The 27,290-nt window shown below is 60.9% G+C and overlaps 1 protein-coding gene across 8 annotated transcripts in view; it reads left to right on the top strand.

Moving 5' to 3' along the window:
• The first annotated feature begins 9,727 nt into the window (after positions 1 to 9,727).
• The window catches only part of KNDC1 (kinase non-catalytic C-lobe domain containing 1), a 68,364-nt gene continuing 50,801 nt past the window's right edge, over positions 9,728 to 27,290 (top strand). For 3 of the 8 annotated variants that reach the window (XR_008911402.1, XR_008911403.1, XM_056794796.1), the window contains exons 1-3: positions 9,734 to 10,221; positions 15,717 to 15,915; positions 19,585 to 19,643. Coding sequence is in view for 6 of the 8 variants with exons in the window: in XM_056794796.1 (XP_056650774.1) it covers positions 10,081 to 10,221; positions 15,717 to 15,915; positions 19,585 to 19,643 (399 nt within the window). In the remaining 2 variants the exon portion in view is untranslated. Of the gene's footprint in view, positions 10,222 to 15,716; positions 15,916 to 19,584; positions 19,644 to 27,290 lie in introns of all 8 variants that reach the window. The other 5 variants (XM_056794793.1, XM_056794782.1, XM_056794804.1 and 2 more) reach the window with 4 other exon arrangements.

The raw sequence follows: 27,290 nt of genomic DNA, 5'->3' as shown, positions 1-27,290 counted from the left end.
GTCATGAAAAAGGTGCTCTAAAATTGTTTTCACATGTAATTGGGGAAAATGAAATATGATTTTTATTAAAATGCTCTAAATTACTATCAAATAGAAAAAGGCAAATTAAAATAACTCTGAGGGACTACCTCGTACCTAAGAGATTGGCTAATATGACAGAAAAGACAAATGACAAATGTTGGAGATGTGGGAAAAAATTGAGATACTAATGCATTGTTGGTGGAGTTGTGAACTTGCTCTGACCATTCTGGAGAACAATTTGGAAGTATTTCCAAAGGGCTTATAAAATCACACACACACCCCTTTGATCTTGCAATACCACTATTAGGTCTGTACCTCAAGAAGATAAAAATGGGCTGGGGGGGGTGCTATTTGTAGAATGACCCAAGACAATTCCAAAGGCCCTACGATGCAACGTGTTATCCAGCTGCAGAGTAAGCACGAATGGAGTCTGAATGAATACTATTGAAAGCTTTGCTTTTCTAGTTCTTCTGATATGACCAACATAGAAATCTGTTTTGCATGACTGCACATGCAGGATCTCTGTCCTTTGATTCCAGGTCTATGCTTCCTGCCCCCCATCAGGCATGAGCCCTAATCCCCAAGGGGACAGTGGCCAGGGCAGCCCAGGAACGCAAAGAGCTCCTTGAGAAGGCGGCCTGCAGTGTCTGCCTCTGTTTCCCCTCCTGTCATTGTCTTCTCAAGGCCGTCCTCAGCTTCTGGGCTGCCAGTTCCACCAAAACTGCTCCCGCTGCCAAGCCCAGCATCTCCTCCTCCTCCTCCTCCTCCTCTTCTTTCCTCCTCCTCCTCTTCTCTCCTCCTCTTTCCTCCTCCTCTTCTTCCTCCTCCTCCTTCTCTTCCTCCTCCCCCTCTCCTCCTCCTCTTTCCTCCTCCTCCTCTTTCCTCTTCTTTCCTCCTCCTCCTCCTCTTCTCTCCTCCTCTTTCCTCCTCCTCTTCTTTCCTCCTCCTCCTCCTCTTCTCTCTTCCTCCTCTTTCCTCCTCTTCTCTCCTCCTCTTTCCTCCTCCTCCTCTTCTTTCCTCCTCCTCCTTCTCTCCTCTCCTCCTCCTCTTTCTTCCTCCTCCTCTTTCCTCTTCTTTCCTCCTCCTCCTCTTCCTCCTCCTCTTCTCTCCTCCTCTTTCCTCCTCCTCTTCTTCCTCCTCTTTCCTCTTCTTTCCTCCTCCTCCTCTTCCTCCTCCTCTTCTCTCCTCCTCTTCTTCCTCCTCCCCCTCTCCTCCTCCTCTTTCCTCCTCCTCCTCCTCTTCTTCCTCCTCTTTCCTCTTCTTTTCTCCTCCTCCTCTTCTCTCCTCCTCCTCCTCCTCCTCTTCTTCCTCCTCCTCCTCCTTCTCTTCCTCCTCCCCCTCTCCTCCTCCTCTTCTTCCTCCTCTTTCCTCTTCTTTCCTCCTCCTCTTCTCTCCTCCTCCTCCTCCTCTTCTTCCTCCTCTTTCCTCTTCTTTCCTCCTCCTCCTCTTCTCTCCTCCTCCTCCTCCTTCTCTTCCTCCTCCCCCTCTCCTCCTCCTCTTTCCTCCTCCTCCTCCTCCTCTTCCTCCTCTTCCTCCCCCTCCTCCTCCCAGGAGTCCATGCCAGATCTGCTCCTCAGGAGGGACATGCCTAGAGATGTCAGATAGATGGTAGCTCTACAGAAGAAACCTGGATGTAGAAACAGAATAAATCTTTGCGCTCTTGGTGCGACACTCAGTCAGGAAAACATGTCCTGCTTGGTCCAGGCCTCAGCCCCAAGAGCCAGGCATTCCCTCTGGATCCTTCCCAGGTCTGTTCGCCTGTCCCGTGATGCTTTGCTCTCCCCTGCCCCTCCAGCCCCTCGATTCCTCTCGCACCAATCATTCCAAGCAGCATAAGCTCATGAACTCGGGGCGCTGGGCAGGATCCCACCTTGGGCTCTCTTCTCCCTCTGCATCGCTTCCCTCGGAGACCTTTGACGCACTTGGTGAGCACCTGTGTGCTGATCCTTCCCAGCTCGGCCTCTTCGGCCCTAAGGCTGGGCTTGCACCCCCCACTGCCTTTCAGCCACGTCCACGTGGATGTCCACAACGGGCTTCGTTCTTTCTTCCCCCGCCCTGCCGTGTCCCCCCTACTCAATAACCTGCAGTGGCTCCCTGCTGCCTTCCGTATCCAACTTGAAATCCTCCGTTTGGCATTCAGTGCCTTCCTACCCTCTCCTCCTCCTCCATTTCCAACAGTCCTCTGGGGCTGCCCCAGTCGGGCTGACGTGAGCGGCCATCCGTGCTTTCAGCCCACGCCGTCCGCTGAACGTGGCTCCCCAGGGCGGCTCCGGTGTCGTTGCCATTTCCTTTCTGTCACTGACATGAGCGTACACGAAGTCGGCTAACCCAGAAGAGAACCGGTTAGAAATCAGACGGGGACGCCTTCCTCGCAGACGCCTCTTCCGTTTCTCAGCGCCCATCGCAAGATTAGGGCAAGAAGCCTCCGTCCGAGGCTGGCACGTAAGTCCTGCCCGAGAGAGCTGGAAGCCCCGGAGGTGTCGGGAGAGCCTCTCCCTTCGTCATTTCCCTCCGGACAAGCCCAGAGCCGGAGCCGGCCACCCCCTGACGCCGGGCTAGACGCTGCCCGGCGTGGCACGTGGCTAGTTGTTTTGTGGCACCGAGCCTCGTGGGCATTCTCAGGATTTGCCATTCAGCCCTGAAAGGGGACGCCCACTTTGTCCTGCATGGCCTGTGGGGTAGACCCGGAGGCATGAAGGCTCTTCTCTGGCTCCACCTGAGGGAGCTCCGGGATCCCTGGCGCGGAAGGCAGTCCGGCCCCTTTACCAGCCCTTGGCCCAGAGCTCTGCCTCAGTGGTTCTCTTGCAGATGGGGCAAATGACATTCCCAGAACAGCCCAGTGACTCTGGGCCCTCCGAGGCTTGCTCCCGGCCTTTTCTCGGGCCACCCCCCAGGTCTGCTCTGCTCCGCTCCCGGACCTCCTGAGCACCCCGAAGCCCCAACTGGGATCCCAAGGTTCTCCCGACCCCCGTCGCTTCTAGAGCGTTTCTTCTTCCGGCAGTCATTCCTCATTGAGCCCATTTGTGGCTTGTTTGTTCGCGTGCGTGCATGTATGCGTGTGCATGCGCGTGTGCGTGCATGCATGTGTGTGCATGTATGCGTGTGCGCGTGCATGCATGTGTGTGCGTGTGCGCATGCATGCATCTCTGTGTGTGCACACACGTGTGCGTGTGTGTGCGTGCGACTCCCTGGGGGCGGGGACGGCCCTTTCCCGCTGTGCTTGACAAACGCTTGTGGAGGAGCTGCACAGGCCTCTTCTTTGCTGCATGCTGGAGGGCTCCTGGACGGAGGGGGCGGCAACAACCAAGGAAAACAGGCCGAGCTGGGGCCGCTGGGAAAGGGGCCTGCCAAGACCTTGGCTGGGATCCAGCCAGCTCCGGGCTTCCCAGCTGGCCCGTGCAGGAAGGGGCCGTGGGCGGCTCCGTGGACCGCGTGTGGCCGTCCGTGTGGCCGGGGGTCTTGGAGCTCTCCCAGGAAAGTCCCGGGAGTCCAGCCCGGGCGCGGCGTGGGCGCGAGAGGTGGCTGCAGCCTCTGCGGATCGTTTGCTCCGTGTTCCGGGGGAGTCGGCGCCCCGGTGAGGCGGCGGGGGCGCCCTGGGCGCCTGCCTCGGGCCGGGGAGCCAGGCAGTCAGGGAGCCCATTGCACGCTCCCCTTCCAAATGCCTGGGCGGCGCATGGGTTTGCCCCAGCGTGGCGGCGCCCTTCTGGGGTGGGAGAAGCCGCCGAGGTTCTGCAGCCTCCAGACGCCTCCCCACCACGGAGGAGGGACCTGCGCCCTGGAGGGGGCTTCAGAGGGCTCCGAGGCAGGCCCTGCAGTCCCAGAGGGACCCTCGGGGAGGAAGCGGAGAAGGAGGAAAGGGAGCGCCAGTGGGGGGGCAGAAGAAGAGCTGCGCCTGCTCCCTCGGCTTCCCGCGGCGCCGAGGGCACGTGCCGGGACCCGGGCGCAGGCGGGAAGGTCTCCCTCTTGTCGGAGATGGCAGGACCTCAGCGGGCTCCCTCCCGCCTTAGACTGAGGCAGACCCGAGCCGGGCCACCGGCCACCCGGGCCGAGGCACAGCCTGCACCAAGGATGCCCGACAAGTAAGGCCTGAGGACAGAGGAAGAGGCCCGGGAGGAGGCGCCTGTGAAGAGGGAGGGAGGACGCGGCAGGCGGAGCGGAGCGGCACGCTGCTCAGAGGGAGGCCGGAGGAGTTGGCCTTGGATCCCTGGGAAAGCTCAGAGAAGATGCTTTGTGGACAGCTACAAAGGGAAGCCTCGTTTCCCTTTTTGGCCGGTATGAAACAAGGAGACGAGGGCAGCGCCGTGGCCGGAGCACTGGGGCGTTGGCAGAACGAAGAAGCTGGAGAAACGTGGCTTGGACACGGAGGGCTTCCCGTGGCTCTTATTAGTGGTTCTGGGACGGCCTGGCCAAAGGCCCCCGGGGGAGGGCTGACCTGGATAAAGGCAGCAGAGGCAGGCTCCCCGGGGTTGCAGAGGAGAGCTACAGGGGTGGCTGGAGAGGGTCCTAGAGCACCGGGCTGAGTCGAATGAGGCAAAGTTCAATGCAGATGGAGGCAAAGAGGAAGACGAGGGAGAAAGGAGCAGACGGCAGTGGCACCAAAGAAGATCTGGGGGTCTGAGTGGACTGTGACTGCCAGAAAGCCAGTGCTGCCTTGAGATGAGGCAGAGCTTCCAGGAAGGGGGAGGGACAGCCTCCCAGTCCTCTGCCCTCACCTGGAAGACTAGTCCTGAGCACCACCATTGAAGAGAGATGGTCATGAGCTTAAGCTAGCCGGGGAGAGCAACCAGGATGCTGGAGGTCCCCAAGACCATCAACTGAAGGAACTGGGCATAATTGAGCTGGAAACAGCAGCTGTCTCGAAGTGTCTGGAGGGCTCTCAGGTGGAAAAGGGAGCAGCCTCCGGGGGCTTGACCCAGAGGGCAGAACTAGGAGCAAAGTCAGGAAGCTCCAAGGTCTGTGGTGGTGAACCTGTGGCACGTGAGCCAGAGAGAGCTTGTAGAGCCCCCTCTGTGGGCACACACGCCGCTGCCTGGTTACTAGAAAGCCAAGGGCTTGGGGTGGGGACGGGGGCTGGGCTGCTCCCCTCCCTCTCTCCATCCTGCCTAAGGACATTTTTTCTCTGCCCAGCAGCCCAGTGGGAGCACTTGCTGGGGAAGGTGGTCTCAAAAGGCTCGCCATCACTGTACCAGGCAGACTGCCCACTAGGAGGCCTTACAACTGAGGCTGGAGAAGCATGAAGGAGTGTTTTCCTAGCATGAGGGGCCTCCCTGACTGGATGGTTCGGAGAAAGGAACTGTCCCAGCCTGGCTCCAAGAAGGGCAGCGCAGGCCGAGGAGCAAAGGCAGACTTCTGGGAAAGGGCTCTGGGGGCCGCCCACGTCCCTAAAAAGAGCCAGCGGCCGCTCCTCTAGGGGGAAAGGCTGCCTTCGCAGCTGCTGCGAGTCGGCAGGGCACCAGCAGGTGGCAGTGTGGCTGAGCACACAGCCCAGAGACGCGGCTGCTGGCTGGCAGACCTTGGAGAGCTCCCGCTTCCAGTGGCTCTTCAGGGAGGAGGGCCAGCCCTGGGCTGCTCCAGCACAGGAGATGCACGAGACCCTCTTCCCCTTCCGGGCATGCCCGCCAGGCTGGCCTTTCTCTCCCATGCGTGAGCCCACCACTGAGCTCCCTGGCCATCTGTCCCCGCCAGCCAGGCAGTCACCTGTGAGAGGATGGAAGGGAGGGGAAGAAACATTTCAACAGCACCTGCGGGGTGCCACGACTGTGCCAAGCCCTCTGTTGCCAGGAGCTTGTTCGGCCCTCCCAGCAGCCCTGGGGAGGAGGCGCTCTGTGCTCCCCACTTTACATTTGACTGGGCCTGGGGCTTGTAGCTAGGAAGTGTCTGAGGCTGGACTTGAACTCGGCTCTTCCTGACCCTGGCCCAGCCCTCTCTCCAGGGCTTAGGTAGCTCTGTGGGCTTGGGGGATGGGCTGAGCTCTGCCCCTTGGCATTCATTTTGGGGTGCTGTTGAGCCAAGCTGGCTGCTGCCCCTCTCATAGTTGGTGGGGCTTCTGGGAGGTCTGTGGGATCTCCACTGCGGGGCTGTCCCGGGATGCTACGAGCTGGCAGTCAGGCGTGCCAGGCACCAGGCCAAGGGCGGGGAGCGCAAAGAAAGGCAGAAGCCTGTCCCGGCGGCCCTCCAGTCTCTCAGAACTGGCTCTGGGAGAAGCTGGAAGGGCCGGCGGAAGGAGAGCTCTAGAAGTGCCGGGTCAGAGGCAGGGCTCGGGGCTGGACCTCAAGGAAATACGGGCTGGGCTGGGAAGAGCGAGAGGATTCCAGGCCCGGCAGCCGGCCACGGAGAAAAGGGGAGCCTGGCGTGGCCACCTGCTCCTCCAATCCCACAGCGGCTGCCACACAAATTCTGGGCCAACGTCCAGGCTGTGGGAGGCCCCAAACAGCCCATCCAGAAAGTGCTGCTCCCTGACTAGGGGCTCCCCTGGGACCTTGGGAGGCCACACCAGCAGGCCTGACCCAGATGACATCAGAACCCACCCTTCTACCTGCCCCCCTTCCCCGTGGCCTGTGCTGGGGAGGGCCTGGACCCAGGCCCTGACCGCCTGTCAGGACAAAAGCCTGCGGGGGGCAGGGACTGAGCACCAACAGGCCAGAGAGTTCGGAATTCCCAGGGTTGGGGAAGGCAGGCTCTGACCCAAGAGGGGAACAGATCACCAGGACAGCACCAAATGGGGGGGCAATGCTGACCTCCCCAGAGACACCACAGAATGGGGGGCAATGCTGACCTCCCCAGAGACACCACAGAATGGGGGGAGCAATGCTGACCTCCCCAGAGACACCACAGAATGGGGGGGCAATGCTGACCACCCCAAAGACAGCACAGAATGGGGGGGGCAATGCTGACCACCCCAGAGACAGCACAGAATGGGGGGCAATGCTGAGCACCCCAAAATCACATGACAGAGAGGCCTGGCCTGGTGAACCTTATCCAGTTTAGGGGGGCTGAGATGCTTTGAGATCCACCCACCATCAAAGGGGAGGGAGTCAGAAGGGAGCAATAAGGAATATAAAAGGAAAGAAGAGCCTGGAAGCACCAAAGGTTCTGGAAAGAAGACATCTTCAAAACCTTAAACATAAACAATCAATTAATGGGAACAACAAAAACAGAAGGAAATATGGCTATTAAGCAATTCAAGTGTCCATGAGAAGGGTCCAAGACTTGATGAGACAAGGGACCCGGTGGGTGTGAAGAGAACATGGAATCCCAACAAGAGAAGGGAGGATCACAAGAGCAGAATCTATGGCCTGCACAGCAAATACACTGAACAGAACAGAACCACTGCCATCTGCAGAGAAAACAAAAGAGAAAGCAAGAGGCCTGGAGGCAAATGCATAGAAGTAAAGGACAATCTAGAAGAAGGGAGGCAAAAAGTAAAAACCTGGAAAGAAAATAAGGCCATCCTACAAGCAAAACGTGCAGAGCTCAAAGATGACCACCTAAGAGTCACAAGTCTTCCAGAAGAGCCTGATAGAATGAAAAAAGGAAGGAAAGACAGAAAAGCCAGGACCTTCTGAACATAGAAAATGACATTCCAGTGGGAAGAATTCACAGATTTCTCCAGAAAAAAACATCCAAGACACACAGTGCTTCAACTTAGCAATTTGATTCAGAAAAGACAAGCTCTCTAGGCCATCAAATGAGGGCAACCACACTTGAATCATGCAAGATTACTCCATGGCCACTGGAAAAAGAAGGAAAGAATGGAAAGAGCAATGGAGCTCAGGATACAGCGCAAAGTGGCCCAACCCGAAACCCGAGCTAAATCACTTGGGGGATGGAAGTTCAAGAATGAAAGAAAGCTTGGAACAATTTGAGAAAGAAAACCAGAACTCGGAAGATTATTTGCTTCTCTTGAATGCCTCAAACAACAGAAATGCAAGAGGGATGAAAACAAGGTGCCAGGCACCAACACCAGCAGAGAGACCAGTGCGAGACATCTTTCTAATGACACACAGGAGCTCCAGGGTTTCTTCATACCTTGTGACCATTATCTATTGGGGGAAGGCTCCTAGTCTTCTCCCTATCCGATACTAGACCAATAGCAGGGAAACTGGATCCAAGAGTTTGTCATCTTCCCCATTTGACAGCTTCTTCCCTTTTGTTTCCAAAGATGTGGCATTCCCCCAGTTCTGGGTGATCATTGAACCTCTGGCGAAGATCCAGAGTGCCCCCTCTGGGATACAGGAAGCAGCTTGATCTGGGTTCTACACATGTTGTCATGCCGAACACACTTCCCTTTTGGTCACTGTTGTAAGAGAGCAGAGATCCCAGCCCCAAAGAGAACCACAACTAAACCAAAGGGAGACACTCGGGCAGCCACCCAATATGCTGTTCCTGTGGGTTCTGCTGATTTCACTCTGCATCCGATCCCCCAGATCTTCCTGCTCTTCCTGACGTCTGCCTGCTGCTCAAGTCTTACTCCCTCACTGCCATCCCACAGCCATTCCCCAACATCCCCTGTAATCCCAAGTCTTTGCCACCCTGAGGAAGGACCCCCCCCAATCTTCACAGTCCTGGGAGAAGGCTGAGGAACCCTAACAATAAGAAAACGGCCCGAGAAGCACCCAGAGGCTTCCCACAACACATGATAACTGCCAGCACTGTGGACAGATCGTGATCCAGGGACCCAGAGTCCATGGCCTGGCTGGCAATCATGGGGGGCGGCAGGGCCTCCACTGGGGAACTAAAGGCCAAAGGGGGCCAGCCGCTGCCAGGGATTCCCGAAGAGGCAGAGCCGGAAACAAAACGGGGGCAGCGAGGCAGCAGGGACCAAGGAGGCCATGCACCGAGGGCCCACGGAGGGGCCACGAACCCCTGGGCTGTGAGCAATGATCCAGGGAGGAAGAAAAAGCTGAGAAGACTCCGCTGGCCTGAGGCAGGAGAGCAAGTGGAGCCACAGTGCGGCCAGCAGCACCCTAACCCCCAAGAGGGACCCCCCAGGAGGCCACCCAAGGCCGGGTTTGCCAGGGTCTCCAATGGGTGCCCACTTTCTTTTGGGGCTCTCTGGGGTGGGGGGCCTGGAAGGAACAAGCTGTGGGTAAACCCAGGCCTCTGTAGTGCCCGAGAGCGCAGCCCAACTGGAGGCCAGAGCAGTGTGGCTGGGGGAGCACCACGGGGAGGGCAGCCGCTTGGTGCTTGAGCCTGGAGGGGTCTTCACCCCGCTGAGGCCTCGGTATCCCCCCAGGCCCCAACTGGAGACCATTGGGGAAGCTTCTGGGACGGGAAAGGGGGGCGCAGAAATAGGGAGGACCCCAGGGTGGGGCCCCGGGGCCCGCGGTGCGATGGGGGGCCTTTGTCGCCAGTTCTTGGCTCCCAGGGAACTTCCCAATGGAGCCGCCCTTCCTGAGGGAGCGCATTTCCCTCCGGAGCCCCCAGGCTGGCTTTCGGCTCGCTCAGGGGTCCAGACCGCGGACAGGCCCCGAAGTCGAGGGGGCCCCCTGAATCGGAGCTTTGCTGGGGCTGCGGGAGGGCTGGACCCCGCCTCCCTGCGCCAGCTCTGGGCCGAGGCCGAGGTCAAGGCAGCCCCTCCCCCCAGGCCAGAGCCGGCGGGCGGGGGGAGGGGGCGGTCACTGCGGCAGGAGCCGGGCGGGGGCGGGGCCAGAGCGGACAGCCCCGCAGGGAAGGGGGGGCCGAAACCCCGTCCCGCCCCCCCCGCGCGCTCCCGAGAGCGCGCGCGCGTTGCCATGGTGGCGCAGCGTCCGTAGCCGGAGCTCCGCTGGCAAGCGGTGCCGAAAGCAGAGCGAGGCAAATAGATAGACTGACGGACGGCTGGCCTGAGGGCGGCACGGCGCGGAGCCCGACTCAGCGGCCGGCCTCACCTCCGCGCCTCCATCCCCGGGACAGTCTCATTCCCCTCCACCTGGCGCACCACTCCACGGGCAGCCGTGGAGCCGCGAGGAGGGAGGCCCCCGAGCCCCGCGAGCCTGACGTAGGGCGGCCCCGCCGCGAGCCCTTGGCCCCGGGGCGGCACGCCGAGCCCGCCGCCACCCCCTCCGTCCCCGCGCAGCCATGGACGCCGAGGTGGCCGAGCCGCTGCAGCAGCAGCTTTACGGGGGCCGCGGCGGGGAGGACGAGGAGGAGGAGGAGGAGGAGGAGGAGGAGCTGGACTTCTATGACTTCGAGCCGCTGCCCGCCCTGCTAGAGGACGAGGTGAGGGAGGGGAGGGCTGGGCCGCAGGGGGCCTCCCCGGGACGGAGCGGCAGCCGCGGAGATGGGGGAGGGGTGCTGGCGAATTCCGGGCCGGCCGGGGGAAGCCCGGGGGAGGGGCTGTGGGGCTCCGCCCCCTCCCCCTCCCCAGGCCCCGCCCCCCCGGAGCCCCGGCTCCCCGGCTCCCCGGCTCCTTTCTTCCGCTTCGACGGGAGCGCCGCGATTTCCCGCTGGGCTGGCGCTGGCTCGCTCGGGAGGCCTGTTGCCCCGGGAGGAGGAGGCGGGGGCCGGCCGGCTCCGCAATGAGCTTACATAAGGCCGGGCCGGCTGAGGGCCACACATGCCCAGACGGGCTTCTGCGCTGGCGGAGAGGTCGGGAGGGCCGGAGGGGGCGGGGCGCGCGCAGCCCCGGCCCGGCCCACCCAGGGCCCGGAGAGGGATCCAGTGAGCCCTCTCGGCCGGCTCCCTGTTCCCGAGGCAGCACAGGGAGAGCCCAGGGGAAAGGGGATCCCCAGGGCGGCTCAGAGGAGCCCCTGCCCTGCTGACTGACCCCTCAGCCTCCCCATGGCGGGGCGTCCACTGAGTGCTGCTTCGAGGGAGACTGCAGAGAGAGCCCCCCTGGCCATAACTGATGGAGTTGGGGCGCCCCCTCCAGCCCCAGCCCCCACACACTCGGAGCTCCCCAGCCCTGGCTGCCTGTTGAGGCCCTCCCCCAGCCGGTGCCCCCCCCTCCCCAGTGGCTGTTGGGCCCCTGCTGTGTGCCACAAGAAGAGACTGGTCAGGTGCCACACCCTGCAAAGCAGCTCCAGCAGGAGGCTGGAGATGAGTGGCTGGGAGCTGGGTTCGAGAAGCCTGGAGGGAAAGGAGGGATGGAGGGTGGACTGGAGGGGGTGAGCCCACCTGCAGCTGTTCCAGGGGTAGGACCAGAGGAGGGAGGGGCCGAGCTCTGGAGAATAGGAAGTAGAAGCCAAGCCCTGGCGCCATATTGGATGGGCGAAGGCTGAGAGAAGGGGTCCCCAGGGACTCCTGCAGGGGGAGGAGGCGGTGGAGGGGGAGGGTCCTGAGTTCTCTCCAGGGGATGCCCATTAACGGGTGAGGATGGGGTGGGGCCCCACAGATGGGCAGCGGGGAGGATGCTCTCGCAGAGCTGGCCTGTATGGGAGGGAGGAGGAGAGCCAGGAGAGGATGCTGAGGGGAGCCGCCAGTCAGCAGAGGCCTAGACCAGGGTGGGAGGCTTGGCCACAGGGGTCCCCGGGAACTTTGGAGAAGCTGGGCAGGGGAGCCGATGCCAGAGATGAGGCAGGCTCTGCTGGGGCGGCACCTTCCCTGCCTCCCCTGAGGCTCCCTTTCTGGCCACCTTTCCCTAACCCTCAGGCTCCTGGAGCTCTCCCGCCAAGGCCTCCTGGCCGGCTCTGCCGTCCCTCCTTGGTCTCCTTTGCTGGCCCAGGGAGGGCCCAGTCCTGAAGAGGTGGCCCCCTCCCCCTCCCGGACTCTCAGAGACCCAGCCGCCATCTTTACCGAAATGAGCCTCCCTCCTCCTCCTCACAGGCTTCCCCAACCTCTTCTCTGAGCTGCCATTCTGATGCGGCCCTTGCCTGGCCCACCTACGCTTCTTCGGGGCTGTCTTTCCAGGGGAGCAGCCTCTGTGGCCACCCACAGTTCCACGGGACTTGCCTGGCCCCCCGGCCCTTCCCTGTATCCCACTGCACCCCCCTTACAGCCACAACCGGATCACAGCCTCTGCCACGTACTAGTCAGCTGCCCAGCCTTGAGTCAGGTCACTCGGCTTGTCTCTCCCTCAGTTGCCTCAGCTGGAAAATGGAACTACTCACAGCATCTCCCTCAGCAGAGCTGGCGAGTGACTGTTCCCCCCATGTTGTTGTTCATCCTTCATCCCAGGCCTCTGCCCGCCGGCCACCCACCGGCTCCACGGTGTGCCTGTCCCAGCAGTGACAGAACTCGCTCGTCCAGCAGGGTCCGTCGCCTCCAGGACCCCCTGCCCATCCTCACTTCCCAGAGCAGTCCTGCTTCCTCCTGGGATGCGCAAACCCCCATACCTCCCAGCTTCCATGTCGTCTGTCTCCCTGGCCTCCTTGACGCTCTCTTCTCTGGGTTTTCCAGGCTCTCCTCTCGCCTCTCTGACCACTACTGCCTCCTTTGCTGATTCTTTAACCACGGCAGGCAGGCTTCTGTCCTGGGCCCTCGACCACCTTTATGCTGCTCAGGTTCAGATCTGCCCCTCTGGCCCCAGACTGCTGACCTCCAAGTGCCTTTCGGATGTCCAGCAGAACATGCCCCAGCCAGAACCCACCAGCCCACCCCCCACTCCTAGCTTCCTGACTCCTGTCCAAGGCATCCCCATCCTCTTAGCCACTCAGGCTCCCAACCCACAAATCTTCCCATGCCCAGACCCAATATAGGCTTGTCCATTTCACTTGGGTAATGTCTCTTGTGGGTTTCACCTCTGTGCCATCTCTTGTGGGTTTCACCTCTGTGCCATCTCTTGTGGGTTTCACCTCTGTGCCATCTCTTGTGGATTTCACTTCCCCTCATCTCTTGTGGGTTTCACCTCTGTGCCATCTCTTGTGGATTTCACTTCCCCTCATCTCTTGTGGGTTTCACCTCTGTGCCATCTCTTGTGGGTTTCACTTCCCCTCATCTCTTGTGGGTTTCACCTCTGTGCCATCTCTTGTGGATTTCACTTCCCCTCATCTCTTGTGGGTTTCACCTCTGTGCCATCTCTTGTGGATTTCACTTCCCCTCATCTCTTGTGGGTTTCACCTCTGTGCCATCTCTTGTGGATTTCACTTCCCCTCATCTCTTGTGGGTTTCACCTCTGTGCCATCTCTTGTGGATTTCACTTCCCCTCATCTCTTGTGGGTTTCACCTCTGTGCCATCTCTTGTGGGTTTCACCTCTGTGCCATCTCTTGTGGGTTTTACCTCCCCAAGATTTATTGTTTATATATCATCGTTTGGAGCATTTATAGAGAGTACTTTAAGGCTTGCTAAATACGTTAGAATTACTAACTCATTTGATCCTCACAATAGCCCAAGAAGAAAGTAGGGGCTATTATTATCATCCCCATTTTCCACATGAAGCAACTGAGGCAGATGGAGGTGAAGTGGCCTTCCTAGGGTCACATAGTGGGTCAGTGCCTGAGGCAGAATTCAAATTCCTGGGCTTCCTGACTCCAGGCCCAGTGCTCTGTGTGCCCTGGCTCTACCCTCCCACTCTGGTGGAGACCCTCATCACCTCACTCCTGAACTAATGCACTAGCCTTTGGCTTGATCTCCAACCTCTGGACTCTTCCCCATTCCAGCACGTCCTCCTTCCTGCTGTCAAGTTAATTTTCCAAAAGCAGGTTTCAGTGAATTCCACCTTCAGTATCAAATACCAAATCCTCTGCTTGGTGCTGTAAGCCCCCTCCTCCCCTTCCTGTGTCCCCCACCTTTCTCCCTGCCCTAAATTCTTCATTTTGTGACTTGTCTCTTGGCCACTCCTTGCATGCTGTACCATCTCCTTCCTATTTCTGCATCTGGTTTAATCCCAGGCCCTTCCTTCCTCTGCTTTCCTTCCGTGGTTAGTACCTAACCCTTGTTTGTCCTTGACTGTTTGCCTATTGCCCCCCCCCCCCACCATGAGACTGAGAGCTTCTCGAGGTCAAAGACTGTCTTCTGCCTCTTTTTGTATCCAAGGGCTTAGCATACCCTGGCACACAGTAGGCGCTTAATCAATATTCATTGAATTGGCTTCCTTCAAATCTCAGCTGAAGTCTGGTCTTCTCGAGGAGGCCTTTTCCAGTTCTTCCCCTTAGCCCCTGCCTTCCTTCCAGGTCCTCAGTCGTTTGCTTCTGGAGGATGGACGTGTCTTTTGTCTTTGTGTGGCATAAATGATGGGCTCACTAGTACTCAGATCCACTGGGAATGGGCAAATAAGGGAATGCCCATGGACCTGAAGTAACATCCAGTGGCCTGTTCTAAAGCAAGAATTGGCACCCCACAGTGCCTGGCACGTCATAGCCCCTGTATAAAGCTTACTGCCTTCTCCTTCCCTCACTACCCTCAGCTATTGTGATAGCTTCTGTTTTTACAGCCTTTTAGTCAAAAGAGAAACTGTAAAGAAAGACTGTTTCTCTGATCTTAAGATCCTTTCCAGATTTCCCTGGTTGTAGGTAGGTCAGGAGGAAGATCAAAGCTTTTCTTAGAGAAATGGATTCAGCTTATTTGTTGCCTTTCCTGTCATGTCCAACCCTTCGTGACCCCATTTGGGTTTTCTGGAGTCATCTGTCATTTCCTTCTCCAGCTCATTTTCAGGTGAGGAAACTGAGGCAAATAAGGTTAAGTGACTTATCCAGAGTCACACAGCTAGTAATTGTCTGAGGCCAGATGAACACGGGAATTAGTCTTCAGATGTCATAGTGCTGCCTCCCTACCCTTTAAGGCTTGTTCCCAAAACTTAGAAGAGAGTCTCGTGTCTTGTTTGGCCCATTGCTGCCCCCACTCCTGAAGTGCTTGGGCTCTTGACGCACTGAGGGGTGCCTCAGGAATTGCTGGTGCAGTCAGGGCCCCCACTCTTCTCCTCTGAGGAAGGATTAAGGAATGGGGAAGGAGGCTCCTTGGCTCCCTTTCTCCTGGGGAAGTCAGGCGAGGAGGAGCTGGGTCTGGAAGGAACTCCTAGTGCCCACTGTTGGGAATCAGGTCTTCGGTGCTTTTCCTCGGTCAAGATTCTTCTGAATTGTCGCAAGTCAGAGAGACGAGTGGGAAGGCGGCCGGGAACAATGCCAGTCTGGCCGTCCCCTTCTCCAGCTAGAAATGCTTAGATATCGGAATGGTAAGCGAGACACAGCTGCTCCTGGCAGCCACTTCGTGCCTGGACCGCACACAGCAGCACTCCTGTCTGGTTGCTTGGCTTGGCTTTCCCACCTCCGGGCTCGTCCTCTCTCCAGGCCGTCTCTCAGCCAGCCGTCAGAGCTCTCTTTCTCATCCTTCTGCCCGTCAACTCCAGGGCTTTGCAGTTGCTTTTCAGACCCAACAGAAACTCTTCCTTTGGCCTGGAAAGCCCTTCTCCGGGGCAGCCGGCCCACCTTAGACGGGCTCTCCTCACTGATAAGCCAAACCCGGAGGCAAAAGAGGCGGCCGTTTCCCTTCTTCCTCGCGGGGCTAAAAAGGGCCACCGACCAGGCAGCAAACAGGCAATCTATACCGTCCCCAACGCGAGGCTGACTCTCCCCCCAGAGCACAAAGCTGCTGGGCCTGGGCCGAAGCAGGTTCCTGTCCCTGTCCGGCTCCCTCCCAAGAGCGTCCGGGAAGCCTCCAACACCCAAGGGGAGCAGCAGCCCCGCAAGCTCTGCTCTCCGGATCCCAGCGAAGGGCCTCTCCGCAGCCCCAGGCTCCTCCGTCTCCCCAGGGCCGGGAGGGCTGCTGTAGCCCCAGGCTCGGCCCTAGGCAGCCCGGCTGCCCCGTGTGGCCCCAGCGGTCCCCATTCCTGTCCCGGCAGGAGAACGTGTCCCTGGCTGACATCCTGTCCCTGCGCGACAGCTGCCTCAGCGAGCAGGACGTCTGGGCCGTGTGCTTGGAGTGCAGCCGCTCGCTGAGGAGCATCGCCCACTCCGCCATCTTCCAGAGCCTGTGCATCACCCCGGACACGCTGGCCTTCAACACCAACGGCAACGTGTGCTTCATGGAGCAGCTCAGCGGTGAGTGCCCGGCCGGGGCCCGGCGGCCTTCGTGGGGGGCCGCGTCTCCGGCACCTGCTTCCACGCGGCAAACCCACTTTACAGATGGGCAGAGGTCGGCGTGTGGGGGGAGCGGAGGCCGCCCGTGCTAGGCTGTGGGGGAGGCCGGAGCCCGCCCGTGCTAGGCTGTGGGGGGAGGCCGGAGCCCGCCCGTGCTAGGCTGTGGGGGGAGCGGAGGCCGCCCGTGCTAGGCTGTGGGGGGAGCTCAGAGCCCGCCCGTGCTAGGCTGTGGGGGAGGCCGGAGGCCGCCCGTGCTAGGCTGTGGGGAGAGGCCGGAGGCCGCCCGTGCTAGGCTGTGGGGGGAGCGGAGGCCGCCCGTGCTAGGCTGTGGGGAGAGGCCGGAGGCCGCCCGTGCTAGGCTGTGGGGGGAGGCCGGAGCCCGCCCGTGCTAGGCTGTGGGGGGAGCGGAGGCCGCTCGTGCTAGGCTGTGGGGGGAGCTCAGAGCCCGCCCGTGCTAGGCTGCGGGGGGAGCTCAGAGCCCGCCCGTGCTAGGCTGCGGGGGGAGGCCGGAGGCCGCCCGTGCTAGGCTGTGGGGGGGCTCAGAGCCCGCCCGTGCTAGGCTGTGGGGGGAGCTCAGAGCCCGCCCGTGCTAGGCTGTGGGGGGAGGCCGGAGGCCGCCCGTGCTAGGCTGTGGGGGGAGCTCAGAGCCCGCCCGTGCTAGGCTGTGGGGGGAGCTCAGAGCCCGCCCGTGCTAGGCTGTGGGGGAGGCCGGAGGCCGCCCGTGCTAGGCTGTGGGGGGAGCTCAGAGCCCGCCCGTGCTAGGCTGTGGGGGGAGCTCAGAGCCCGCCCGTGCTAGGCTGTGGGGGGAGGCCGGAGGCCGCCCGTGCTAGGCTGTGGGGGGGCTCAGAGCCCGCCCGTGCTAGGCTGTGGGGGGAGCGGAGGCCGCCCGTGCTAGGCTGTGGGGGGAGCGGAGGCCGCCCGTGCTAGGCTGTGGGGGGAGGCCGGAGGCCGCCCGTGCTAGGCTGTGGGGGGAGCGGAGGCCGCCCGTGCTAGGCTGTGGGGGGAGGCCGGAGCCCGCCCGTGCTAGGCTGTGGGGGGGCTCAGAGCCCGCCCGTGCTAGGCTGTGGGGGGAGGCCGGAGCCCGCCCGTGCTAGGCTGCGGGGGGAGGCCGGAGGCCGCCCGTGCTAGGCTGCGGGGGGAGGCCGGAGGCCGCCCGTGCTAGGCTGTGGGGGGAGGCCGGAGGCCGCCCGTGCTAGGCTGTGGGGGGAGGCCGGAGGCCGCCCGTGCTAGGCTGTGGGGGGAGGCCGGAGGCCGCCCGTGCTAGGCTGTGGGGGGGCTCCGGAGCCCGCCCGTGCTAGGCTGTGGGGGGAGGCCGGAGCCCGCCCGTGCTAGGCTGTGGGGGGAGGCCGGAGCCCGCCCGTGCTAGGCTGTGGGGGGAGCTCAGAGCCCGCCCGTGCTAGGCTGTGGGGGAGGCCGGAGGCCGCCCGTGCTAGGCTGTGGGGGGAGGCCGGAGCCCACCCGTGCTAGGCTGTGGGGGGAGCGGAGGCCGCCCGTGCTAGGCTGCGGGGGGAGGCCGGAGCCCACCCGTGCTAGGCTGTGGGGGGAGCGGAGGCCGCCCGTGCTAGGCTGTGGGGGGAGCGGAGGCCGCCCGTGCTAGGCTGTGGGGGGAGCGGAGGCCGCCCGTGCTAGGCTGTGGGGGGAGCGGAGGCCGCCCGTGCTAGGCTGTGGGGGGAGCGGAGGCCGCCCGTGCTAGGCTGTGGGGGGAGCGGAGGCCGCCCGTGCTAGGCTGTGGGGGGAGCGGAGGCCGCCCGTGCTAGGCTGTGGGGGGAGGCCGGAGGCCGCCCGTGCTAGGCTGTGGGGGGAGGCCGGAGGCCGCCCGTGCTAGGCTGTGGGGGGAGGCCGGAGGCCGCCCGTGCTAGGCTGTGGGGGGAGCTCAGAGCCCGCCCGTGCTAGGCTGTGGGGGGAGGCCGGAGCCCGCCCGTGCTAGGCTGTGGGGGGAGCTCAGAGCCCGCCCGTGCTAGGCTGTGGGGGAGGCCGGAGGCCGCCCGTGCTAGGCTGTGGGGGGGCTCAGAGCCCGCCCGTGCTAGGCTGTGGGGGGAGGCCGGAGCCCGCCCGTGCTAGGCTGTGGGGGGGAGCTCAGAGCCCGCCCGTGCTAGGCTGTGGGGGGAGGCCGGAGGCCGCCCGTGCTAGGCTGTGGGGGGAGGCCGGAGGCCGCCCGTGCTAGGCTGTGGGGGGAGGCCGGAGGCCGCCCGTGCTAGGCTGTGGGGGGAGGCCGGAGCCCGCCCGTGCTAGGCTGTGGGGGGAGCTCAGAGCCCGCCCGTGCTAGGCTGTGGGGGAGGCCGGAGGCCGCCCGTGCTAGGCTGTGGGGGGGCTCAGAGCCCGCCCGTGCTAGGCTGTGGGGGGAGGCCGGAGGCCGCCCGTGCTAGGCTGTGGGGGGAGCTCAGAGCCCGCCCGTGCTAGGCTGTGGGGGAGGCCGGAGGCCGCCCGTGCTAGGCTGTGGGGGGAGGCCGGAGCCCACCCGTGCTAGGCTGTGGGGGGAGCGGAGGCCGCCCGTGCTAGGCTGCGGGGGGAGGCCGGAGCCCACCCGTGCTAGGCTGTGGGGGGAGCGGAGGCCGCCCGTGCTAGGCTGTGGGGGGAGCGGAGGCCGCTCGTGCTAGGCTGTGGGGGGAGCGGAGGCCGCCCGTGCTAGGCTGTGGGGGGAGGCCGGAGGCCGCCCGTGCTAGGCTGTGGGGGAGGCCGGAGGCCGCCCGTGCTAGGCTGTGGGGGAGGCCGGAGCCCGCCCGTGCTAGGCTGTGGGGGGAGCGGAGGCCGCCCGTGCTAGGCTGTGGGGGGAGGCCGGAGCCCGCCCGTGCTAGGCTGTGGGGGGGCCCCGCCCGTGCTAGGCTGTGGGGGGAGCGGAGGCCGCCCGTGCTAGGCTGTGGGGGGAGCGGAGGCCGCCCGTGCTAGGCTGTGGGGGGAGCGGAGGCCGCCCGTGCTAGGCTGTGGGGGGAGGCCGGAGGCCGCCCGTGCTAGGCTGTGGGGGGAGGCCGGAGGCCGCCCGTGCTAGGCTGTGGGGGGAGGCCGGAGGCCGCCCGTGCTAGGCTGTGGGGGGAGCTCAGAGCCCGCCCGTGCTAGGCTGTGGGGGGAGGCCGGAGCCCGCCCGTGCTAGGCTGTGGGGGGAGCTCAGAGCCCGCCCGTGCTAGGCTGTGGGGGGGCTCAGAGCCCGCCCGTGCTAGGCTGTGGGGGGAGGCCGGAGCCCGCCCCCCAAGCTGGACGCATCCGCACCCCAAAGCCAAGCAGAGCAGGACACGGGCCTCCTTCCCCAGCACTCTGTGCCCCGCGAGGGAGAGTCACGCTCTTCCTCCCAGGGGACGCTCTGCTCCCAACAGCCTCCAGGCCTCTGGCAGCCCCCCTCCGGGGAACGGGGACCGCGGGGGCCAGAGGCGGCTGCCTTCCTCCTCAGTGCCCAGAGGAGTCCGGACGAGGCAGGAGGCCAGGCTGGGAGCAGACAAGGGGAGGCAGCCGCCCCTAGCTGGGTGCCTGAGGCCGAGTCTCTCCCGCAGGCTGCCCCCTGCACCCTCCTGGGGAGCTCCATCTGCCACCCCTCCCTGGAGGAGGGCATCGGTGGCTCGCTTGGGGTCCACTGTGGCCTCGGGCCCTGGGCTGGGCGGAACAAGCTGCCTCATCTCTCTCTCTCTCCCTCTCCCCAAGATGATCCCGAAGGGGCCTTCGTTCCTCCGGAGTTCGACGTCACGGGGAACACGTTCGAGGTAAGTCAGAGCTGCTCTCCCGCCAGGGAAGCCTCCGGCCCTTCTCCCCTTTGTCCTGGCCGCAGCCCGGGGGGCCGGCTCCAGCCCGCCTGCCTCCTGGGGCCTTCTGGGAAAGCTGCTCCTCCGCCTGGGGGAGTCCCGGAGCTCCAAGCCTTGGCTCGGGCAGTGCCGGCAGGGCTCTCAGTGACTGTAGGCAGAGCAGGCCAGGCTAGAGCGTCGGGAGGAGGGAGGGCAACGGCAGACCCAAGGGCAGGATGGGCGAGCTTCTGGACAGTGTTGGCGTCTCCTAGAGGCGAGAGGGAGCCATCGAGGGTTACGGAGCAGGGGTGGCGGGATCAGATCTGCACTCCAGGCAAATCAAGTGGGCAGCGAAGTGGAAGAGGGAAGACTAGGCAGGGGGACACCAGGAAGGGCCTGGTGTCTGCGGGAGTAGAAAGGGGAGAACGTGTATGAGAGACGGTGCCAGAGAAGGCAGAAACCAAACCCACTGACACTGTGGGGGCGGGGGAGGGAAAGGAGCAGGAGGAGATGGGGGGGCTGGAAAGATGGCCGCCCCCTCTCGGACATGAAGCTGGCCCTCCTCGGACCCTGCTTTCCGTGGTGACAAGACTCATCCCTCAGCTGGATGCCTTTGAAAGATGGGCGGCCAGGAGGAGGCTGGCTTCTAGGTCTGCTTCTCCTTTGTCAATCCCCTGGCGCTTAGTGTGGCGCCCGGCACACAGTAGGTGCGCCAGAAGCGCTCCACCTCCTGGCTTCCCAAGGCCGGCCGGTCAGAGGCGCGTCTCTTAGATGGTTGGAGACGGCATCTCCGGGCCCCTGGCCGCCATTTCTCCTGGAATTCCTGGCCCGAGGATAGGCGCAGGCATGCTCACATGAAGAAATCCAACCCGTCTGCCGGCCTATGAAAGAATGCTCTAAGCCACGACGGACGACCGGAGCGCCCATCAGGACCACAAGCGAGGGGTTGCCCCACGCTTCTCAGATTGGCTGACGTAAGGCCGGGGGGGGGGGTGGAAGATCAGGAGACTAGTGCCCGGTGAGCCGGTCATTCTGCTGGAGCACCACGTGGAACCCTGTTCAGAGCCCCTCAAATTCCACATCCCCTTTGATCCAGCATTGCCGCTCTTGGGCCTCTGTCCCCCAGGAGGTTGTGTCGAGGGGAGAGGGGCCCCCTGGAACCCAAGTCTTTCTAGTAGCTCTTTTTGTGGTGGCAAAGAATTGGACGTTGAGGGATTTGGCATTCCACTGCGGCGTGGCTGAACACGCCGTGGTACATTCTTGTGACGGAATTCCCTTGTACTTTAAGAAAGGGTGAGCAGGAGGATTTCAGAAAAGCCTGGGAAGAGCTCTGTGAAGTGATGCAAAGACCAGCGACTGTGCATTGGCTCAGCTCTTCTCAGGGATGCACAAACGAAGAGCCCAGGCTGGAAAATGCTGCTCTTCACCTCTGCCTGCAGAGGAAGCCCAGACGCAGGTCAAAGCCTGCTCTTTTTCACTCTTTTCTTTGTGGGTTTTTGAAAAATGGGTGGCTTCTTCCCCAGCACGGTCACTATGGAGATGTCTTGCTCGATCACACATGAAACCTCTATCAGATCGCTCACCATCTCAGGGAAGGCTGGGAGAGTCGGGAATTCAAAATGCTGGAAAACGGATGTTAAAAATGATTTTACGTGTAGGTGATTGGGAGAAAAGAAAGTATTGAAGATTCCATGTTCTTCCCAAATAGGTGGGCCAGCTCACGGTTCCACCACAGTCCACTAAAGGACTTGCTTTCGCCATCTCCTCCAGCATTTCCCTTTTTGGCGAGCTGGCCAGAGTGAGTGATATCTCGTCGTTTTTCTCCAATTAGTAGTGAGTTATTGTACATTTGACTCCATTCCCTGTATATGTTGCAAAGAAGGCATTTATTAGAGAAACTTGCTGGAAACACTTTCCCCAGTTTCCGGCTTCTCCTCTAATTTTCACTGCATTGGTCTTTTCCTGAAGCCTTTGATCTTATGTAATCAGAGTCATCCATCTTATCCCCCGTGAGCCTCTTCTGTTTACTCATGAACTCCCTATGGATGTGGCACGTTCGTTCCCTGCAGGCTCCTTTGATTTGTTCTGCTGTTACCATTTAGGGCCAAGTCACACACCCGGGAGGACCTTCCCTGGTGATGGTGTGAGATGCTGCTCCATACCTAGTTTCTTCCAGACTTCTGTCCAGTTTCCCAGAGAAACGTTCCTGAGTTCTTACCCCAATGGCTGGGATCTCTGGGTTCCTCCAACACTGAGTCACTGGGCTCTTTTCCATCTCTATCGATTGCACTGCCCAGCCTCTCTGGTTCTTGCCCCATGCCAAATTCTTTGGGCCATCATGGTTCTTAAGTATAGTTTGAGATCCAGTGCTGCCAGGCCCCCTTTCTTCCCACTTTTCCATCATGACCACCTATTCCTTCAGATGAATTTGCTGCTTCTTATTTTGGGTCGTTTCTCTAACCATGCCTACCACTGCGTTACATAGTTCTCTCCAAGCCGGATCTTTAGACGCAGCATCCTCAGCACAGCAGTGGCCAGGCTCTATGGGGAGTCCTTTGGATGGTGGGAATCAGCCTGCTTGTTGACAGCAGTGTTTGGAGGCAAAATTGGTGGGGGAAGGGGGTGCCGGGTTGTCCCATGTGCCCCAGAGTCCTCTGCTTTGGGAGAGACACTCGGCAGACCCCTGGATGCTGAGGAGGTGTCCCTTCTCGAGGTTGTTTTCATTATCCAGTGAGCCAGGGCTGGGAGTTGTTCTTGCAATGGGCCGGTTGTATAGCTCTCGTGCTTTTTGTTCTCTCTCCACCTGGCTGTGTGTCTCCTGGAGACATGGAGGGAATGGCCTGAAAGAACTGCTTCTTCTGCCTAACGCTGTTGACCTGCTTCTCCCTCGGGGCTTCAGAGTCATCCCCCAAGTGAGGCTCCTCCTCTAAGATCCCTTTTAGCTCTCCAGGTCCAGAACGGATTGCGAGAAAGTTGGTTTGAGTTTTGCTGTGGACGGAGGAGAAGAGGGAAAGAGGCAGAAATACGTAGAGGCAAAAGGCCCTTTCGGGGGTGCCTGAGTCCACACGCAGCTTGCTAATGAGGATCCAGCAAGAGCCAGGCTCAAGAAGAAGTTCTCCTTTCGCTGCCCTCAGGAGTGCCTCTGAGGCCCCCAGACACCTTTAACCCCTGAGGAAGGCGTCCAAGGAACTCGGGGCGAGCCGTGAGCACTTCCAGGAGGGACACGAAGAGCGAGCGCTGGGACAGACACGGCCCACCTGGGTTCTCTCATCCTTGAAGCCAGGGCTCTGAGGGAGCAGACCTCCTGCTCCCTGGACAGGTGGCCTGCCTGGCTTAGATATGGACAAGGCAACGACCCGGCGCAGGCCTTCGTCACGGGGCTGAGGCTTCCGGTTTCTCGTTCTGCTCCTCCTCAGGTAGGAAGAGTCTTTCCCCGCTTACTGATGTGGCCAGGCAGTGGCAGAGGACTGGAAGGGAAAGGGCTTCCTGGAGGGGTCGGCCTCCCATTCCTCAGGGCTGATCAGACGAGGCGATGCCCCCTGAGGTTCTGTAATCCCTGCCTGGTGCTGCCCACGGAGGCCACCCCAAACGCCGGAGGAAAGCAGCATGAGGCGAAGAGGATCCAGGAATCAGCACCCTGGAGAGGTGCGGACTGCCTGGTGACACTGAAGACAAGCCTCCGTAGAATCCTAGGTCCGAGCCCCCCAGTCCAGTGTTGTTCTTCCCCATTTTACAGATGAGAACATTGAGTCAAGGAGCTTAGGTCAATTGAATTAGGCTCTCTCAGAGCCAGGATTTGGACTCAGATCCTGTCGCTCCCCAAACCCGTTCTCTCCTCTGTAGCACGTTGGGAAGGGAGGGAGAGAAGAGAACGAGCACGGAGTAAGCACCTACTATGTGCCAGCCACTGTGCTAAGCCCTTTTGATAAACATGATCTCATTTGCTCTTTGGGAATACGTTCTGGGGATGCTGGACTGGCTGTTTCCCAGCCCTTCCCGAGTTCATTTGGCCAGAGCCCTCCCTGTGGTGCGTCCTCTTCCCATCTGCCTGGGCACGTGGCCCTTTGGGGCCGCAATGGCCGACGCAGGGAGAGCAGCTCTGGAGTTCCTCGGCCGCCCTCTGCATCCCTGGCAGCCTCGTCCATGGCTTGCTCCCTCCTCCCCCTGCGGGGAGGGCCGCCGTGTGAGCTGCCCTCGGAGCTGGGCATAGCCAAGATTCCCAGAATGCTCTCCTGCACGGCACTCCCCGGGCGTCCTGGCGTTGGGGCACCATTTGGCAAAGGCCAAAGAAATCCTTCGGCAAGCGGCTGAGCCGGGGGGGGGGGGGACCCGCTGGACGAGTCAGCATTTGGCGAGTGCGTGCCAGGCGCTGTTCTCAGCAGACTTTGCCCAGTGGTTCTTCTGCCAACTTGGGGCATCTCTGTTGGCCTCGTGGCTGCAGCTGCCTTCGGCTAACTCTTCGATTGGGGGCCGCCCACCCGCTGACTTGCACAAGCCAAAAGCCCACGGGAAACAGTAGAGGCAGGCTCTGTGCCCTCCAAGGCGCATCTGCTGCTCTGTGGGGGAAGAGCTGGAAAGGGATCTCTTTCTTCCCTTGCCTGTAGGCCATCAGTCCTGCTGGGCCAACTCCACTGCCTCCCACTCAGCTATTCCTTTGTCCATCTGCCTGGCGCCAAGGCTAATGGAGTTTCATCCCCACCATTCTCCAGGCCATCTCCTCCGCAGCCGTGTCCCTCCCTTGCTCATGAAGCCCCTGTGGCTCCCCATTACCCCAATGAGTGAATAGAAATTCCAGTTTGCTTGTCACCAGGTAAGACCCTCTCTAACCTGGCACCGCCTGGCATGCGCTGATTACCCTACTTTACACTGTGTGTGCGCCACGCCACCTGCCACAGTATGCCGGGAGCACACGCCCTCCTCACCTCCCCCTCTTAGAATCCCCGCTTCCTTCAGGCACTGGGCTCAGCTCCTGTGGCCTCCCGCCTCAGCTGTCCCTTGGGTGACCCAGCGCCGCTGGCACGGACATGGTTTGGACTTGGGAGCCACGCGGGAGAGCCGGGTGTCCGGTGGGGGTCAGAGGCTGGAGAGCTGCCCTAGGAGGGCACGACAAGCCCTCCACACCAGAGATCCTACCCCTCCCTGAGCACCCCGGATAGATGAGTGTGCACAAAGATACTTGTGCGTGAAAGACATTGAAGTGGAAAAGTTTGTAAAGCTGCCCCCACACGATGGGAGCGCCATTTGCCTTCGGTCTTTGGGCGCCGGTACCTGGCCTCCAGGAGGCCTTTCTTCGGTTCCTGTGCCATCCCCTCTCGTGCCCTCGCTTTCCCAAAGGCACGGGGACCTTGGATGGGTCCACCATCCGGGCGAGGGAGCTCTGCCTGCCCCGGGGAGCCGGGAACGCGCTTCGGAGCGCCCTTTGTTAGTCGGGCCCGGCTATCTCCAAGCACTAGTGCCGAAGCTGTTGCACTGTGGGAGTCGAGACCCTCGTCTCTGGCACCGGCTTTCTGCCAGTCTCCCCTGGATGCCGCTTGAGGAGATGGTGAAGGAGAAACTAAGGGATTGCTTCCAACGAGCAGCCCAGTGGCAGGAAGGTGGACCGAGCTTCCCGGTGCCCTGGTGGCCACCCTTGATTGTCCTTCGGCCTCCTTGGCCGGCTCTGCTTCCCTGGCCTGACTTCCTGACGAGAGTCCCTGCAGCCAAGGGGCCTGCCTGTCCAGGAGGAGAGGGTCTCTCCTTGTTCAGAATAATAGCTCCCCCCCTCGGCAGGGCTGGCCCACTGACCCACCGACGACAAAGCAAAAGGCAGGGGCTAGAGAAAGCGTGTTTGTGACCACACCGAGGCCGGGCACCTTTCACCAAACTGTCGGCTCGCAGCTTGGGTGCCACCTTGCCAGATGGTTCGTCTGGCACAGGTCCCACTGCAGCATGGCAACCACTCTTCCCACACCAAGAGGATATTGTGAGCGAGGTCCTGGCACAGCCCCGCCGGACTCCCTGTCAGCCTCTCTCGGCACGATTTGCCAAGAAAACGGAGCATGTCGTCCGTGGTACCGTCTCCTCTCCCAGGCTGTACTTCAGATGCTCTAAATATCAGCACCCCATTGGCACAGCCTTCGGTCCACTCCGAGAGGCGAAGGGGGGGCCTTCTCTCAGCACTAAGCCCTCTACCTACCCTTGAACCCAGCCACCCCCTTCTGTCTCCCCTTCATCTTCGGGCTCTCCTTATCCGTTGGCACCCAAAGGTGCCTCGGCTTGACCCTGACATCCCCTCAAGCTCCCTTCCTTTTCTCAAACTCCAAGAAAAAGGCCATCCCCCCTCCTGGCTCCACCTTGCTGCCTCTGACAGTCTGACTTCCCACCCACCTACTCTACTGAAACCTCCTGTCAACATTTCATCGTCAGAACCTGGACTGCTACAGCTGATGGCCCGTCTTCAGGCTTCCTCCTTGATCTGTCCAAAGCATTTGACACTATTGACTATCCTCACCCCCTGGTGGAAGCAACTGTTTCTCAGTGGTTAGAGCACTGGGTCTAGAGGCAGGAAGACCTGAGTTCGGATCCGCCCTTGGTCCCTTCCCAGCCATGTGACCTTGGGCAAGTCATTGAGCCTCTGGTTGCCTGCTGGAGACGGAAATGGTCAATCACTCCAGTATCCTTGCCAAGAAAACGCCGTGGATCACTAAGGTCCAAGGGTCACAGAGTCAGATAGCACTCAACAACAACCCACCCTCCCCGGCACCTCCTGGAGACTCCTGCGTCCTTCTGTTTCCCCAAATCTCCACTCTTACTTCTGCTCCCCATCTGCCCTCTCTTCAGGCTCGTATTATTTGGCGTCTCCTCACAGGGAGCAAAATTCCCCAAGATTCAGCAGATGCACGCGAGCATTTATCTGTGGTTTCCTCAGCTGCAGCCCTCTCTGACTTAGTGAAGAAGTCTTGGGGCGTCGCCTAGAGCCCCCAAGGCGGAAGCAACTGGATCGGCCGGCGTTTGCCATTTCTACCATCCAATCCACCTTTTGGAAGCTGCTGTCTATTGGCCTCCAGGCCTCTCCTCTTCTTTCCTCGATGGGTTTAGTTTCTGTCTGGCTCAAAATCCTCCTCTCCTCTCCTCCACTGGGGGATCTCAACAGATGACAGACGGATGGATGGACAGACAGATGGATGGATGGTGTTAGGATAGGATTTGCGGAAGGGAAGCATAAATAAATCTGCTTTACTATTTGGGAAGGGAAAGGAAGAAGAGCACAGGGGTGCACCTATTCTTATTCCTATTCTTAAAACTAAACTATATTAACTATGTTACTTAACTAAAAACGTAACCACCTACCGCAGTCCTCACAGCAGGAGTCCGAAGTCAGATAGAGGCAGGATCCTTTGTTGTTAGCTGTCCAAGCCACTCCTGGTGTCCCAGTAAGACTAATGCTGCCAGCAGCCAGGTACAGGGGAAAACGCCCTCCGCAGTTTGAGCACACGTAAACTTCTCTTAAGGCAGTTGTTCTCAGCCCTTCTAAGGCCGCGACCCCGCACTACAGTTCCTCGGGTTGCGGTGAGCCCAAACCAAAAACTGATGCTGGGGGCTACTTCAAGTTATGATTCGGAATGTAAATCCCTGATGTGCATCATGTAT

The sequence above is a fragment of the Monodelphis domestica genome, chromosome 1 (genome assembly GCF_027887165.1).
Source record: "Monodelphis domestica isolate mMonDom1 chromosome 1, mMonDom1.pri, whole genome shotgun sequence".
NCBI classification, from domain to species: domain Eukaryota; kingdom Metazoa; phylum Chordata; class Mammalia; order Didelphimorphia; family Didelphidae; genus Monodelphis; species Monodelphis domestica.
The sequence above is the reverse complement of the archived record's forward strand: the minus strand, read 5'-3'. Positions and strand labels throughout refer to the sequence as shown.